Genomic DNA, 19,012 nt, shown 5'->3' with positions numbered 1-19,012 from the left:
GCGAAGAAATAACAATTGGTAAGAAATTAGGAGGTTGCAAAAATACGTATTTTAAATTAGGAGGCAAGGGTTTAAGTTCCAAAGTTGGAGGTTCCTCAAGAGAGGTCTTCGGCTTTGCTTTGCTATCCCGGTCTAAACCCTCGAACCGGCTCCTTGCCAACAGACATTGTTCTATTTCGGAGAAGTATTCAAACGGCTTGTTCAATGGCTCCTCATCCAAATGCTCAATACCATCTATTTCCGAAGAGGTTCCCGTAGAGGACCTATCACAAAATTCTTCAACAAAAAGATCAATAGAGTCCACGGAATTTAAAAAATTACAATCCGCCATGGTAGTAGACGGGAATTTCATGGAGTTATACACGTTAAATTCTACTTCTTCGTCTTGCAACCGTAGGATGAGCTTACCTTCGTGGACATCAATGAGAGTCCTACCTGTTGCAAGGAATGATCGTCCTAGGAGGATTGGTACCGAATCGTCTTCAGCCATATCGAGCACTACAAAATCGGCGGGGAAAATGAACTTGTCCACTTTCACTAAGACATCCTCCACAATTCCTTTTGGCCGGGCAATGGATCTATCGGCCAGCTAGAGCGTCATATTGGTAGGCTTAGGTTCTCCCAAGCCGAGCTTCCTAAATACAGATAAAGGCATTAGATTGATCCTTGAGTTTAGGTGGGAGTTTGTTTGTTATAATCGCGGAGCATTCCTCCGTGAGCGCTACCGTCTCATTATAATCCAACTTCCTCTTTTTGGCGAGGATTTCTTTAAGAAACTTCGCATATGTGGGCATTTGCTCCAATGCTTCCGCAAGTGGAATGTTAATGTGAAGTTTCTTAAAAATTTCCAAAAACTTGCCGTATTGGTGGTCCAATTTTTCCTTTTTAAGTCGTTGTGGAAAATGGAGCTTCGGTACGTAAGCTCCAATTGGATCACCCACATTTTTATTCTTATCCAAGGAAGTCGCGGGTTTTAGATCCGAACTGGGGTTGCTTACCACTTCCGGTTCGTCACTTACCTGTGGAGCGGGTGGAGTCGCCTTTGGAACCGGTGGTTCCAAACCCTTACCACTACGGAGAGTTATTGCTTGTGCGGTCTCCCAATCTTTTGGTCTCGGGTTTTGTTCGGTGTTAGTCAGGGGAGACCCATGTTGTCTCCCTTGTCGTTGGCGACTTAATTGGGCCACTTGCTGTCCCAAGTCCCTGCAAAATGCTTCATTGTTAGCAAGACGGGAAGATATTTTTTAAGGAGATCAATTACCATTGCGTCTTGTGCATTGCTAGGAGGTTGTGATTTTTGCCCTTCTTGGACATGAGGGGATTGGCCCAACCCTTGTTCCACAAGTTTACCATGGAGTTCGGATGGGGGCTTCAACACATCCCGCTTGTTATCATAAGATGGAATGTGTTGAAACCTCCTCCCGTTATTATTATTGTTATGGTGGTGATAAGCATGCGTGTTAGGATAGGAGTTATAATGAGAATTATACCTTTGTTGTCCCCCTACATAACTTACGCTTTCGGTGTCACCGGCAAAAGCGCTTCCGGCTTGACAATCCTTACCTTGGTGGCCACCACCACAGTGAGAGCACACTAGGACTTGTGCTGAATTTTGGAGGCTCATTTGCGCCATTAAAGCGTCCAGTTTCTTGTTCATTTCGATCATGAAGATTGTGGAAGCCTCGTCCTCTGCAGCAAAGGTTTGATGTTGCGAGGGTCCGGCAAGCCGATCTTCTTGCCATTGGACGCTTTTCCTAGCTAATTCGTGAATGAGCTCATACGCCTCACTTGCCGATTTGCGAAACAAATCCCCACCTACGGCAGAATCAACGGTTGCACGATTAGTAGGTGTTAAACCATGATAAAAAGTACTTACTAGATCATGCTTAGGGATATCGTGATGGGGACAGCTTCGGAGCAACTTTCGGAACCTAGCCCAAGCTGAGTGGAGGGCCTCGTATCCAAGTTGCCGAAAGGAAGTGATATCGTTTCTCAACTTAACCGTTTTAAAGGGCGGGAAGTAGTAAGATAGGAACTCCTTCTCGAGTTCCTTCCATGATGTGATCAATCCCGCCTCTAACGAGTGCAACCATTCCAGTGCCTGCCCTGTCAAAGAAAAAGGGAACAGTTTTAGTTGGACGGCCTCAATCGGAACATTGTTTTGCCGTGAAGTTTCGGCACACATAAGAAATTTATCAAGGTGTTCGTTAGGGTTTTCGTGGGGTTCCCCTCCGAATTGTCCGAGTTGTTGAATTAATTGGATCATGCTAGTCTTTATTTTGAATGTGTCGGCCGGAATGGTGGGGGCAACGATTCCGTGGCGGATTTGAGGGCGATGTGGAGCAAGAATCTCCAACATCGAACGCGTGTCGTTGCCTTCACCATTACGGTCGTTATTCACGGGTTGTTCCGGCACCCTTTGGTTGATCTTGGGCTGGTTAGCTTCATTGTTAAGATTTGCCATTCTCTCTTTTCGAATACTACAAAGAGTACGTTCAATTTCGAGATCAATAGGTACGAGAGAATCACTCTTAGATCGGGTGTGCATAAAGTAAAACAAGTATAAAAGGTTATCAACAAGAAAGAATAATGTTAGTCAAGGTATATATAAACAATTTATACAAAAAGAATGCTTAAACTAACAATGAAACGTTTTTGTCTAATATTGTAGGAGATTATAAATTCCCGGCAACGGCGCCAAAAACTTGATGTGCGCGACGCCTAGTGGTAGAGTTTTCACGACGAAATGTATATATTGTGAGTGCGGATTCTAAATCTATGGATGTGATCTTTATAAATTACTCTTAACTCTACTAGACGCTACGACTACTTAGGGGCAAGTGTACCCCGTCGTATCAAGTAATAATCCGGTTAAGACCGGGTATCGAATCCACGGGATTTATAATTACAAGTATTAGACGACTCGGTTTCGTATGTTATTTAAGCGACGATTACTTTTGGGTAAAGTAAGACACAACTACACACTATTCCTAACTATTGGCGACACAGATTTATGTAGCTAAAACCCTATGAAGTGGGATGAATTATGATAAGTTATAACCACGATAAATAACGACTCTAAATATATACGGATAATAATTTACTCTTGCAAAGATGACTAAGTGTAGTAGGACCGACCCGTGAAGCACTTAGACTACGTGATTCCTAGTCAAGGCGTGTCTAATGTGGGGGAATCAGAAACTAGGGCCCATAAGTTCCGTGGTTTGTCAATTCCTACGGTTTCCGGTTTGTCACTTCCGGTAGGGCAACACCTATATAACTGCCTAAAGATAGCCCGAATGGCGTCGGAAAACGCGTTCTCCTACACAATAATCAATTATCAATATCAAAACAAGCAGCAAACACTAACACGTAAAGGGAAATAGAGATTATAAATCATGAAATTATAAATATGAAATGTATATAAATGGAATACAACCAAGCCTAGTACATAGGAAGAGTACAAGCTAATTAGCACGTAAAAGGGGAGAATCCGCCCTTGAAACTAGCTAACCGGACTCAAAGCCGTCTCTTAGGTCGTGGAGGTGGAAGTCTCGAGCTTGGTGACGAATGGTGGAGCGGAACTTCGATGGAATGCCGAAACAACCGAACAAGCTCTCGAGGTGGAGAGTTTAGCTACAAAAACTGAATCTACACTACAACAATAATCAAAACAAGTATACTTTGCTCTCTAGTGTGTAATTATTTCTTGGTTGGTATTTCAATGAAGTTCAAGAGCTTCCTATTTATAGACATCAAGCAAGGGCAATGTTGTAATTTCACAAAGTACAAGTATGGAGCAACATTATTTGGTGCAGAAATCCCATGATACGCCCCGCGTAAGGTGGTCTACACCCCGCGTAAATGCCCATTCCGTCAGAAATCTCCTGCATGTGGATCAATTCCGTGTCTTGTTGTCTCAAGCACGCCCTGCGTAGCTAAGGTACGCCCCGCGTGTTTGAGTCTCTGGAGTTTTATTGCTTGAATTGGAGCTTTTACGCCGTGCGTAGCTGAAGTACGCCCCGCGTAAAAGAGTCTCTGAGTTATTATCATTGAGGAATTGCCTGGTATGCCTCGCGTGTATGGTTATACGCCCCGCGTACGAAGAGTTGACTCAGGGAGACAGTGTAGTCTGACTTTCAGGATTAGGCCAATCATTTCCGACATGTGTCATACGCCCCGCGTAAGGTGGCATATGCCCCGCGTATGCTGAGTCAATTCCACATGGCGCCTGCGGATAAGGCAATTATTGCTGACAACATGTTTCACGCCCCGCGTATTTGAGTAGATTTTTGCTCCTAGCTCGTACCTGAAATACAAATCTTGCAAGCCGAGTTAGCTTGACGTTTTTATTTCCTAAACTGATCAAAAGCACGGAAAATTAACTGAAAGTACGAGATTTATTTTTATTTCTTTATTTTATCAAAACACTTTGTTTTTGTAATTAAACTTATTTATTTTATCCAAAATCAACCCGTAAATCACGCTAAAAGATAGGGGTAAAATACCCCTATCAGACGGCGGCACACTCAAAGAGGTGGAGAAGCGAAAGGCAGCGATAGGAAGAGGAGGAGAAGCGGACGGTGGGGAGAAAGAAGGAGAAGCGAACGGCGGTGATAGGAAGAGGAGGAGAAGAAGGTGAACGGCAAACGGAAGAGGAGGAAGAAGGCAACCCTTTTTCCGGCAATCTCGTTCCAATATATATTGTTTCTCTTCCTTTTTCATGTTTTTCCTGGTCGTGCGAACCCCAAAAACAGTGGCATTGTTATCTGAAAATGCATTTTGGTTGGAATATCAATTTCAGATTTTTCCCGACAGTGTCGATATCTGTAGATATTTGTCGATGTCTGTAGATATCTGTAGATATTTATCGATATCTGTAGATATTTGTCAATATCTGTAGATATTTGTAGATATGTATAGATATCGACAACACATATCTACAAAATCAGAACGTATCTGTAGATATCTGTAGATATTTGTAATATCTACAGATATCTTCATTCCAATATATATTGTTTCTCTTCTTTTTTCATGTTTTTCATGGTCGTGTGAACCCCAAAAATAGTGGCATTGTTATCTAAAAATGCATTGTTTGGAATATCAGTTTCAGATTTTTTCCTGACAGTGTCAATATATGTAGATATCTGCAGATATCGACACTGTCATGGAAAAATCTGAAACTGATAGTCCAACCAAAATACATTTTCAGATAACAATGTCACTGTTTTTGGGGTTCGCACGACCAGAAAAAATATGAAAAAGGAATAGAAACAATATATATTGGGATGAGATTGTCGGAAAAAGTGTCGCCTTCTTCCTCCTCTTCCGTTCGTTGTTCGCCTTCTTCTCCTCCTCTTCCTATCGCCGCCATTCGCTTCTCCTTCTTTCTCCTCGTCGTTCGCTTCTCCTCCTTTTCCTATCACCGCCTTTCGCTTCTCCACCTCTTTGAGTATGCCGCCATCGCTTCTCATTCTTTCTCCTCTTCCTATCACAGCGTTTGATACGTTAGAGAGATGAAGTTCTGTTTAGGAATAATGAGGGCAAAGATGGAAGAATTTGTTGAAATATGTTAGTTTTGGATTTTTTTTAAAGGAACTAGAAATGTAAACTAACCCCTTAAAATGAGCTAGTTTAGTAATTCTCCCAAATAAAAATAGAGAAATCGGGTTACATCCTGTAGCATAGATTTCCTACAAAGTTTGTAGTGAAAGATGAGGAACCACAATCTTGTAGTACTAGTAACACAATCTTACTCGAAATGCACAAGAGGGATGCAATAATTTTACAAGCTAATTGATAATAGGAGAAGTAGTGTCTTTTCTCAAAGCCACGTGCCTTATGATTTTTTCTTTCTCTTCCTTCCTTTACCTTTTCTTTTAATGAAATAATGAGTTACATTAATCACTTTAACCAGTAGCCAACATGTTTACAATACAGTAAAAAAAAGGAACAGACAAACCTAATCTAGCTGCCTCATCCGAAAACCGATTCGCGATCCTACGAAATAAATCGAAAAGTGCATATTGGGATTGATGCCTTGATAGCACGGCAGTCTGCTAATACGAGCCCCAAACTTGAAAAATCTTCCCATGCATCCTGATATAACGAACCAATTACCACTTGAGCATCCCCCTTCATGCAAATCACCTCATCGTCTCTATCTTTGATCCAGCTTAGCGCCTCCCAACATGAGATCGCCTCAGCCAACGTTGGTGAAACATTCCCTAAAACTGGTCAATATCGAGCCACCGCAAACGACCATCTGACGTCCCTTAATACAACTCTGACCCTTATGCTGCTGGAATCTAGGATTACTGTTGCATTGAAGTTAAGCTTGAAGCCCGCCTGAGGTGGCACCCAGCTCTCGGTAGCCACTCTCATCTCCACTTCGTTTATCCCCTTACCCAGCTCTTGCGTAGAACTCCAAGAACTTAGGAAAGGAGCAGCCTGAGCTGCCATAATTTCTAGTTCCAGCGCCCTTCAGCTCTAAACATATTGATTCCTCTAGTATCAAACATACCATACCAACGTTGCACATGTCCCTGCCACCTCCCGGGAGCTGTCGAATAGAATCGTGCCCCACCATTGACGAAACTCCGCTGGATGCGAAGTCTTGAACCATGCTATCGGCGAAGCATTCCAAACTCACATCGTGACGCGGCAGTGAAGCAGAATGTGAGAGATTGTTTCATCATGCTGCAGACACAACGGACAATATACATCAACATCCACACAACGAATATGAAGAGACGTTTTTGTTGGTATTATATTCCAGGCTGCACGCCAAAGGACGTTTTTTTTTACTTTCGAGGGACAATCCATTTGCCAAAGCTTACTCTAGGGGCACTACGAACCTCCTCTGTAGGACTTAGATGGGCATCCACCAAAGTATAATATAATAAGTTGTTTTAACACTATAAATCTCTTTCTTCTCCCTCCACCAACATAATTGATCATCACTTCCGCGAGAGGAAATCGAAATTCGCAAAATGTGTTGTCAATCCTCAAGTGAAAAGTATATACCAAGCATCTCGGTATTCCACTACCCATCCTGAATGAGCATATCTACTGTCTAGTGTCTCACACTTAGTTCTTGTGTATCCATCGGTTTACCACTATTCGAATCAAGCCATTTATCAACCTACACCCGGATCTCCTTCCTTTACCTATATTAACCATTTATATGAAATAAATTGGTCAATATATTGGGGGACAAGTATTACCACTAGATTTTAATTTCTATGTTTTGATCAAATCTATCCATATCAAATGGGGGTTTTGAAACTAAAACATTTAATATTATCAAATTATAGGGTATCTAATTTTTTTTCCTTTTAAGTTAATGAAAACATGTAAACCGACAAATTAGAGTATAGTGAAAGGGTATGAATAAGAATATCATTTTCACATGTAAAAAAGTAAGTAAATAATAATTTGAAGGGATGTATAACTGCTTATGTTTCTTTTAATTAATTATGGATTAATCAAAAGTATATATTAAAACATGTGAAATGAAAACAACGTTGAGGTAGTTGATGTATCATGTTTATTAATTAATTATAATGTTCCCTTTCCACATGAAAAAGCTTTTCTAAAGTTCTCAATTTATGTTCGTTAATTTGTTGTTAGTAATTTACAATATTTTATTTGGAAATAGTTTTTACTTTCTGTGAAAATTTCACACGTTAGATTCGGTTTCATCCTGCTGGGAAAGTGATTGTTTATGTTAAAACTGATGTGGCAATTTAAACGACAAAAATGATAGTTTTTTTTTTTTTATTTATTTACAAAAATGATAGTTGAGTAGTGAAAGACGCAAAACTCAATTGGATACTTCTATTATTTTGGAGTCAGATTTGCTAGGTTTAGAGGCGGTGCTACGAGACTGTAATGGCAAGTTTTGTGGAGCTTTTTCCAAACTTGTGCGGGGTGATTGTTTGCCTCGTGTAGGGAAGCTATGGGTATTCGGAAAACTCTAATTGGCTCAACAGAAAGGATATGGACGGTTGTTTTGTTGAAACTGATGCAGTGGTTGTTTTAGATTTTAATCAACATGCCTTTAGATCTTATTACGATCTTGTTCTTGATGATTGTAATAGGTTTTTTTTATTATTATTACAGAAGGCCAAGCCCGGGGAATAGAGAGAAAAAGAAAAGAAAAAGAAAGCTAAGAACGAACTACTCTACTAGACAGCGAACCTCTACTATCAGGTGAAAGAATCTCCTGGAGGCCTGCAGGAGGTACACCAAACTCATGGTGACCCAAAGAATAAGAACCTGCGAAATTCGCCAACCAGTCAGCCGCTTTGTTTCCTTCCTGATATGTATGATTAAAATGCACCACCCAATCCCTATCCTTGAGAGCAATGCAACGATAGATGAGCCAGGAGAAAGGATCATGAGGTGCTACTGAACAATTCATAATATGTAAAACTACTTGGGAATCAAGCTCCACCAAGACTCTCCTATAGCCTTTATCCCAAGCAATCTGCAAGCTAAAATACATGCCCCAAATCTCCGCCAAGGAAGACGTATTGTGTCCAAGGTTGGGCCCAAACCCACACAGCCAATCCCCCTCGTCGATGCTAGCCCGGGATTACCTTTACAGGCACCATCGGTATTCAGCTTAACCCAACCCTGTTCCGAAGGTACCCAAGCTATCCAAACCATACGATTCTGAAGTAAATTGTGAGACGAAATTAAATTTTGTGCACTCAGAAATTCACAACAATAGCTATATACCACTTTAACAAGGTCGGGGAAGCTAACTCGGCCTTGTTCTTGATGATTGTAATAGGTTGATTTATTCGTTTAATGATGTTAGTATCTTTTTTGCTAGTCGTTCTGTGAATAATGTTGCCCATGAACTTGTAATGGCATCTTATTTTATGTCAGGACTGATGGAATGACATACTAGTCCTCAATTTCATTGTTCAAGTCTTGTATTCTGATTTTATTTAATGAATGGTCTTTTCTTTAAAAAAAAAGACACGAAACTGACCCGGATAAAAGATATATCCATTCAACCAATTTGTAGGGTTCGAATAGGCTCAAAACCAATAAATAGACAACAAAAAATTACGGACAATTACGGAAAAGTTAGAAAAAAAACACGGTTTTTATTTGTCAAAAAACTTCCAACAATATCAAATAAATAGTTTTTATATGAATAGACACATCTCTTTAAAAAACGAATTTACTGGTTAATAAAATAATAATTAAAAACATGATTTTTTATATTTTAAATTAAAAAATGCCATGTGATGATAAAAGATAAAAATAGAGGATAATTAATTGTTAAAAAAAATCAAATATGATTTTTTTTTTTTTTGTAATTTCTTCAAAACTTAATTGATTTATATAGTTGCGTTCACATGGACCCTAATGACCACGTAAATTTGATCATTCACCATTAGATCTAGATGGATTAAAATCCTAAGATGGAGATTCAAAACATCCTAAAGCTTATATTTAATCCGTCTAGATCTAACGATGAATGACCAAATTTACGTGGTCATCAGGATCCATGTGAACGCAACTGTTGATTTATAATTGGTTCCAACTTTCAATAATCGAGTGTGGGCTATTGGCCTTGGCACTCAATGTTTTTTTTTTATATTTCAGTTTGAAACTCGTTAGGAATTCTTTAGGTGAATTCTATATGTACATTAGGATTCGAACTCAAAATTTAAGTCACTTAAAACCCTTGTCATTTAAATCAAATCAACCTTAGTCCTTGGAACTCAATGTTAATGGCTTAATTTAATGCATTTATATATAAAAAAAATTATTTACTTAATTTGTCAATTAAATTAAATTGTAATGTGACATTAAATTATTAGCTTAACATATGAATAACGTGACGCACCATACGATATAATAAAATTCTCTGTTTTTTCCTATCATTTGCCCACAATATTGAGGAATGCTCTGTCAAAACTAAAGCTATTTAATTTAGAATACCAAGTATCAACCTAGCTTCCTAAATGCAATTATTTATAGTAAATGGGCTACTAATGTAAAATTATTGGATTACTGTAAAATTTCTAAAAAATTGTATCAAAATTTAATATTATTTCATAAATTTCCAATTAATTGAAAATCTCAATATAAAACTGTGTCGTTTTAAAGAGGGTATGTAGCCATGAAGCGATCAATCATGGCATAACATTGGGCTGGCTTATACTCCGGAGCAACATGACCAGCACCCTGTCAACATCACAATAATAAACAAAATGTTATTTTCTATAAACTTTAGGGGTAAATTATGTATACGGCCCAATTTTTGTCGCTTTTGCAGTTTAGTCCGTCAATTTTGTTTTGTGGCAATAATAAAATAATAATAATAATAAACTTCACTAAAGTGTAACAGAAAAGTCCGAATTTGATAGAAAATATTATTAAAAGACCTAATAATTCAGTGAAGTTTGATTTTTTTTATATATAAAATGAAGTTGATGGTCTAAATTGTAAAAAAAGCCTAAGTTGAAGGACCAGATATGTAATTTACCTGTAAAATTTATGAGCTTTAAAATAAAGGAAAAAAAAAAAGTTAAACAGTTGGGTTAAGTGTCAACATTATAAATCGATACATGTGGAAAATAATATAAGCTTAAAGTATTGTTTGACATCCTATAAAAAAAAATGTTGATGTTTACCAAATAAATTATGTTTTGGTAATATTTAACCCGTAGTTTATCAAAATCAATAAAATTTGAACCAATTTAAATAGAATTATCATAATTAATAAACGTTAACAGCGAAATTAAATTTTTGATTGTATAGAATAAAACTACAAATTACAAAACAAATAGTAAGTAACCATTACTTTATTTTTTTTCACCATTTGATGATGATATAGAAAATTAATTCAATAGTGGAAAAAAACAAAGTCATCATCTCATGGTAGAAAAAAACAAAGTAATGATTACTTTGTTTTTAACAAAGTAACCATAGTATCTATCATATTTTTATGTTTAAATTAATACATATTTGGATTTATTCATTAATAATTTTATAAATTATAAATATTCGGATGTTATTTACCATTTATTCTGTAATTTTATGTTTTGCCGCGCATAAACAAAAGTTCAATTTCGTTCAATGTGAAATTTTGTTCATATTTGATTGGTAAATTTTATTAAATCACATATCATAATATAAATACAATTTTTTTCTTACTTTGACAGTAGCGAATTGCATGTTGAAGTCACTATTCATGTACTTCTCTGCGTAACTGTATAGGAAAAAAAAAGTTTTATGTAAAATTCTAGGACGTGGTAAGATTATGATCATAGTAAAAAAAAATATTGAAATTCTTTTACTAGATGATCTTGAAAATGTATAAATTTAGTAACACGAAGATGAAATAAAAAAAAAAAAAGTTACCCAGCAACTTGACCATCAACAAACCACGGTCGCCAATATTCATTAACAGTCATATTCAGTAATTGAATCCAGTTTTGTGTACCAATATGAGGGACTGATAAATCATGATCACCACTGTAAGAAAAAAAATATTTAAAATATGATTAGATAAAAGTAAATAAAAAATTACAAAAAATATATATTTACATAATTCAGATTTATTTTTTGTTATAATATACATATATAAAGCTCACAATTTTAATTTTTTTTTTTTTGAAGTCTTAAAATTTCTTGATTTATTAATTAAATTTCACTAAAAATATTTTCAACATTTTTGTTCATCAACTTAATAAATTATTTTCTTTTGATAAAAAATTAATATAAACTTTTTAGTTGAACGGTTTTTGACATATTTAATTAAAAATAGAATAATAGTTTTTATTTTCACATTACAGAAAAAAAAATGAATTAATCAATTAACATATATAAAAATAATAATTTTAGGTCGAGTGAGGCTTGAGATTTAAGTATCATTTTAAGCCCAATACTCTGGAAGCTGGGCTTGAATTGGGCCAGCAATATATGAAAGGGTTTTTTGACCTAAATTTCATAAAAAAAAATTATCTTTTAAAAAACTATGTCAAGTTATAAATTTAGATTATATCAAACTAGTAAAATCAGTATTTTTAATATATTTTAACGATTAGAATTTATAAATTAAAAGTTTAGAATATATTTTCTAGAATTTATAATTTATGAATTGGAGTCTAAAATTTTTAAATTATGGAGCAAAATCATAATACATATAGAGAATAACGACATATTAAGAATTAAGTTTGATGATATTACTTAGTCGTAATTTTGTACTTAATTATGATATTCATGTATTTGACCCAAAATTATTACCTATGTTATTATTTTTTATACATTATGAATAAAGTATATTTTTTATACTCTAATTTAAAAAAATTAGATCTCAAATTCATAGTTTCTAAACCCTAAAAAATATATATTAGATCGCTAATTTATAAACCTCAGTCCCTAAAATATATTAAAATTAATGATTTTTTTAGTTTAATATAATTCAAATTATTACTTAACATAATTATAGATAATTTTTTAAAATTGAATTTTTGTATTGCATGTAAAAAAATCGAAAGATTAATCTTCAAATGAAATTAAAATAATGAAGTGCAAAATTATACCTGTAAATAAGAGATCGAAGATCTTGTTGACTTAGGTATTTATGATATGGTAGAGAACTTGTCACAGTCTTTGTATAAGCTATCGTTGCATTACATCTTTTCCAAATTCCAGTTGTATTCTGTTTATTATATACATTATTATTATTATCATTTGCTAAATTCAACCTTCAATTAAAAATCATTAATAGAAAATACCTCTCGAATTTGAAGAGCATCTCGAACAATTTTTGTATTTGCCCAAACATTACACAACACATAATTATAGTACTGAAAAGAAAAACCAAATATTAATCATATATAACTCAATTCATTAACTAATTATTCTTCCAAAATAGCTTTCAGCAATTTTTTTCAATTTTAAGAGAAATAGACTTACCCGACACCAGTGCGCACTATCAAGTTCTGAAATTGAAATATTTTCTTCTTCTTCGATGAGCGATCTTCTTCCTTCCGAAATTTCTCTTATTGATCCTTTCTTATTTCTTGGTCTCGCAACTTGGCAAGTCGGCTCCAACACATTCATCAAATTTATTTCAAGAATCAACTGAAATAATAATAATAATAATAATAAATAAAGTTAACAAATTGAATTTTTCTTTTCTAATCTTAATCTTAATTAATGCATAAAATATAAAATCTATAACCTCATCAATAGCATCAAGATCTGCGACACAATCTACATTGCTTGCATTTACAGTTACATAATTTCCTCCACAATCTTCTTTTGTAGTCTGCCAAAATTATTTAATTAATGTTGGAATTAAATTAATATATATAACATAAAGATATCTAAAAATTAAATTAAATTAAATTAGTTACCTCATAGAGTTCTTCTGATATAAGTGCTAATCTGAAACAATAAGGTACTGCTGAATTTACATCAAGATAATCATCAGTCTTTGGGTTCCCTAAAATATATCCCTGTTTAAAAAAAATAACATAATTAATATTTTTATTTATATGTAAATTTTTTAATCAAACATTTTTTATAAAATTTCCTACTTTTAAATTCATCCTTGGCTCTAATCCGGCTTCATTACCTGCACGAAATTATATATACAAAAATAATTGTGTGATTAGAAATTTAATTAATTGTATTCAATATAATTAAATTAAAATTTAATTAATTACCCTCAAGTATTTTTGTAACAATAATTGGAAGAGGAATTCCAGAATAAGAATCACCACCCATGTATAATTGATTTGTCAAATATTCTGGGTGCTCAATTAGCCACTGCATATGAAAAAAATAAAAATAAAATAAATTTTTTTAATTTTTTTAATTAATTTTATCTAATTTAAGAATAATAATGAAAGTACCTTTCTTAAAAATTCATAAGTCTGATTTGAAGATGTCATGTCATCAATATAGTAATTTTCATCAGTAGTTGAATATGAGAATCCAGTTCCAATCGGTGCATCTACGTATATTATGTTGATGCCCTGAAAATATTATAATCCATCATCCAGACACCTTTTATTTATTATTTATTGAATTTTTTAAAAAATGTAATCACCTGTGTCCAGGCATATGGGTTGAGATGTAGGCTTGGTAAACTTCCATTGTAATTAGTATAATCAAAAGTTACTGGACCTGTAAAATAAAACATAAGTGTGGGTTGAAAATTTAATTGAAATTAAATGATAAGTTTCTGTTAAAAAGTAAAAAATTAAAAAAAATTACCACTTTCATATAAAAAAGCAGAGAGAACAGAGCAACCAGGGCCACCAGTTAGCCATAGCATCAAAGGGTCTAAAGCTGGGCTTCTTTGAGACTTCACAAAGTAGTAAAATAGTTGCGAAGCATTTGATTCTCCCACTCCAATGTACCTTTTGACAACAATATAATAACATCAATCTACTTTTCAAAGACCGAAGAAAATTTCTAAAATGGATCAGGATCGATATTGGTTCCAATCATTTAGATAATGTCACGTCAACTTAACTATTTATATAACATCACTCAGTGATCAATTCTGATATAGTTCATAGTGAAATTTCTCAAAATTGAATTATCGGGATCGATATTGGTTCCAATCATTTAGATAATGTCACGTCAACTTAACTATTTATATAACATCACTCAGTGATCAATTCTGATATAGTTTACAGTGGAATTTCTCAAAATTGAATTATATATTTTATTTTTATATATTTAATTTATGTTGCATTTATTATTATACACCATATGAATTCAAGTGCTTTATTGAAAAAGTAACAAGTTGTTTTTTCAAGTTAATACAAAATTTACATTGTATTAAAATTTACCTGCTAACTCAAAAATAATAAAAATGTTTAAAATTATGATTATATACTTTTACGTTTTTATATATTATCTTAATAAAAATAATAAAATTATAAATGACTCACAAACCCGGATAAAACCTCTCATAATTATAAAATTACACATATACAGTTAACATACTACACAACGGATATAAAATGAGAACTTTCTGATCTAAAAAATGATATAAATATCACTTTTGAATATTACAGATGGGTCATTCTTGATGGGATCCGACCAAATTCAATCTCATCTGATTTAGAGGGTGTTTGGTTACTCTCTTTTCACCTCAGATTTGTTTTTTCACTTCAAAAAAGTAGAGTTTTAACTTAAACAACTCATGTTTATCAGTTTTTTCAAACAGCAAACTGTAATAGCAAAACCGTAGGTAAAACAAACAAACCCTTTTTCAACTTCGACTCATACTTTTTGTTATTTGTCTTTCTCGGTGAATCCAAATTATCCGTGAAACTAATCTACATAATTGGTCAATTTTATAATTACATCAATGTACGTTGATTTGTTTTTATAATATTGTGCACGATTATAACTCGGAAGGCAAAAGAACAAGAGAAGGGAATGAGTGACTAACCCGGTTTCAAGATAGAACGGAAGATCGCCGTCAAAACCAGGTAACTGAGTTACAACAGTCTTGGAAGAAGCAAGACAAGAGAGAAACAGAGCAGCAAGGAACATGTAATAACATAGTGAAGTAACCAACATTGTTGTCTTTTCCATTTCAACTGTATTAATGTAATTTGACAAACGAGTGAGCTGAGAGACAACTGAAACTCTTGGTTCTATCTATATACTATACATACATGTAAATAGTAATACAATTATTAATTATTATTAGTACCAAATCTTCCTCATCATTGTGTTTGGATTTGGACATAAATATAAGAAGTTAGTTACTTTTAATGAAATATGGACGTTGTTCACCCAACTTTCTTTTCTCTATATATACTTATACTTTCAATGTTTGACTTTAAGTTGTAATTTCTTTTCCTTTAATAGCCATATTTCAAATCAATTGTTTTTTTAATATAGTTTATTTAATTACTCGATTCGATGCTCGTTACACACTTTTTAGTTGGATTCTTTTCTAATTAAATTTTTTTAAATTCATTGGAATTCATTCTCGAATTTTTCATTAGATAAAAAGGGATAAATATATCATGAAAATTAAGAGGAATAAAACTCTGCACATATACAGGCAGCCGTCACTGCAAAATTCATAAAGGGAAGAAAAAAAAGACTACAACAAGCAATAAGAACCAATGTTTTGAAAACTGGACCGGACCGGCCGGTCGAACCGCGAACCAGTCAATTTCTATTATTCTCAAGTTTGAGCACCAGCTTGAAGGAAAAAAAGAACTCCGATTCGATAGCATCAAGAGCAGCGAGAAAGGTGAAAAACAGTAAGAGCTCCTTCTGTGGCAGTAAAAATCGTGGGTATCTTAACTATTGATTCAATTGCGACAAGAGCGCATTTGATAGCATCCTCTTCTGGGCATCTAGATCGATTCCTAAGATCCTCTTATGCGCTACGTCCTACTCCTACTGCAGATAGATGTCGACCCGCTTGACTGCTTGACTTTGCCTGCTTTCCTGTCTCAACAATAAGATAAGAAAGGAAATCAGTCACTAAGCTGCCTAATTCCTTATCCTCCGTATAGTCCAAGGCGTGTTGTGTTCAAGATTTCACCAAAGTGAGGGAAGTTTCAGTCATATAAGGCCCTTTGATCATCTTGTACTCCAAAAAACAGGTGACTGATCAATTGATTTTAATCATGGGGATTTATTTACATTGAACTGATAGGATTAGATTTTATGTTATCTAGCAATTTCAATTGATTGAATTAAATTAGATTTTCCAATAATCACTTTATTTGAATACTGAGAAAGCTCTCAACCAGAACCCAGTAGAAACTCGGTAAATGCTTGGACCATTACTACATCAATTCTGTTTTTGATGACATCCTTTTACATTAATTTTCAATTTCTGAATTTTAAGCTCCTTAGTTGGTTTTCATTATTCTTATGGCTTATATATTGTGGTCTTTGGTTTGAGCATACTTGGTTTTGATTACTTGGCTAATCTACTGCTGGTAATAATGCAAAATATATGCTTGTTTGAGGAACAAATGCTCCTCTAGTAATTAGACGTAACAGAAAGATTGATTTTTAAGAAGTAGAAAAGTTGAAAAAGAAGTAGACATAGGAAGTAGTCAATTTGAATCTGATGATAATGGTAATTAATACAAGAACTTGTGTTTGATAATGAGCAAGTCTATTGTGAGTTTAGGGATGATTGCTCCTTGGAGTAGGATTTTGGTTTAGCATTTTGGTAGGCATAAAGACCATTTGGGCCCCTAAATTATATAGTCAAAACCAATTAGTCCCTCATTCTCTTTAAATCATCAAATGAGTCCCTAACCTTTACAAAAACCAGCAATTGAACCCAACCCCTTCTCTAAAGAACAGAGTAAACCAGATCCTGAAAATTGATTCAGTCATGAAGGTCTCAAATCTTTCAAAGATCTACAAAGATGGATTGCAAAATGCAAAGCTACATGTTGTCTCCTGAATGGACTCTAGCAAGTGTACTAGATACAAGTAATAAAGTGATAAGTCAAGTATCATATCCACAAGGATTGAGGACCAAAGTTTATAAGAAATACTTTGTAGAGCAGGGTGTTCGTGGTGTGTGTATTCTTTAAATGAGAGATGTTGTTTAAACAGTAACAAAGTCAATGATTTGGTTGATTAAAAGAAGTACTTAATGACGGTAAAAGGCAGAACAGGTTAAGGACAGCGGAACAGGTTACTTTCAGTCTCTAAACACCCTATTTATTCATGAATGACGTAAAGTGAAGTCAAGGTCTCTGCTTTAATGCTCACTTAAGTCAACTCTCGTGTGTTCTTAAGATTCTAAGACGTACTACAACCTCCTGACATCTCTGTTTCGGGGTTGAATGCTCGACAAATAGTTCCGTGAAGATAAAAGCAGTTTCCTATCATGCATCTAACACTAACATACATGCCTTAAGAAATGGAGTTAAAGATTCATCAAGCACAACATAATATATCACCATTCATTCATAAATAAGATAATAGAAGACTTACATAACCGGCCCTAACTGGCCAAACCCATTCAAAATGACTACTCACTCATAGTGTAGAGTGAACAGCCTGAGTTAATTCCACAAACCTCCATTGATGGAGTCATCTTCCTTAGAGAGCTTTTTCCTCTCCCAAAGAAGCCAAAATTCTAGTTTAACGATTATCCGAAGTCAAAAGGTACTGCTCTCCTTCCCTCCACTATGTCTATATAAAGGAAGAAATACGAGCCGTACCACAAAATATTATAAAAGATTGTTTTTCTACAGCTAAGTTACTAGGAAATGATTAATTCTAATTTGACCCTTGAACACTCAAGGGGGTGATCCATCTTGTCATCATGTTGCTTTTCTGCCTTTCCTACGCCTGCTGTCACTGCCACGCCGCTCCTGCCACTTGTCTAGTCGCCATCCGTCATCAGGTACGCAGCGGAGATCCGCTGGATCAAAAGTTACTCTACTCCTCAAGGTTCGTTGCAAAACAGGCTGTGTGGTAGCCCTTTTGATTTAATCAATACAAATCTGCATAAAACACTTATAAGTTCTTTTATTTAGGAATATTTCGCCTAAATCACACACAAATTGTTATTAACATGCTGTTTAATTGCAGTCATATTCATGCCTAACACTACACAACGGAGGATTTGCCTTCATATCACAAGCAAAAACGGCATCAGATTATGCTAAAATTTGGTTTCTCCAATCCAATAAACTAAAATGGAGCACCTTTGGTGCTTTGTTCCCAAAACCATAAGAAGCCATGTAAATGAAATTGAAAAAAAAAACGAACAAAAGAATGGGAAAGTTTAGCTTAAAAACATAAGTGAAAGGAATAGTATATGTATATATAATCGAAAGGTGAAGAAGAAGAAATTATTTGAAAATAACCAGTGATGGATAATTAAAGAGGAAGGAAGGATAATAAATAATGGGAATAAAAATTATAGATGCAAGTTGATATGTAGAAGTAGAAAAATGGATTTGGGAATCTATTATTTGAAGAATGAGAAATGAATGAATATATAAATGAG

The 19,012-nt window shown here is 34.5% G+C and overlaps 1 protein-coding gene across 1 annotated transcript; it reads right to left on the bottom strand.

The window, feature by feature from the left end:
- Nucleotides 1-10,019: 10,019 nt before the first annotated feature.
- Nucleotides 10,020-15,614, bottom strand: LOC136203716 (serine carboxypeptidase-like 18). Its single transcript, XM_065994928.1, has 14 exons — nt 15,452-15,614; nt 14,260-14,405; nt 14,093-14,169; nt 13,896-14,018; nt 13,707-13,809; nt 13,578-13,615; nt 13,395-13,496; nt 13,220-13,306; nt 12,952-13,119; nt 12,771-12,842; nt 12,576-12,694; nt 11,392-11,505; nt 11,185-11,239; nt 10,020-10,212 (listed from the first exon to the last, which is right to left on the bottom strand). The coding sequence occupies exons 1-14, from the start codon at nt 15,595-15,597 to the stop codon at nt 10,129-10,131; spliced, it is 1,434 nt and encodes a 477-aa protein (XP_065851000.1). The 5' UTR covers nt 15,598-15,614; the 3' UTR covers nt 10,020-10,128.
- Nucleotides 15,615-19,012: the final 3,398 nt, after the last annotated feature.

The sequence above is a fragment of the Euphorbia lathyris genome, chromosome 8 (genome assembly GCF_963576675.1).
Source record: "Euphorbia lathyris chromosome 8, ddEupLath1.1, whole genome shotgun sequence".
Lineage (NCBI taxonomy): Eukaryota > Viridiplantae > Streptophyta > Magnoliopsida > Malpighiales > Euphorbiaceae > Euphorbia > Euphorbia lathyris.
The sequence above is the reverse complement of the archived record's forward strand: the minus strand, read 5'-3'. Positions and strand labels throughout refer to the sequence as shown.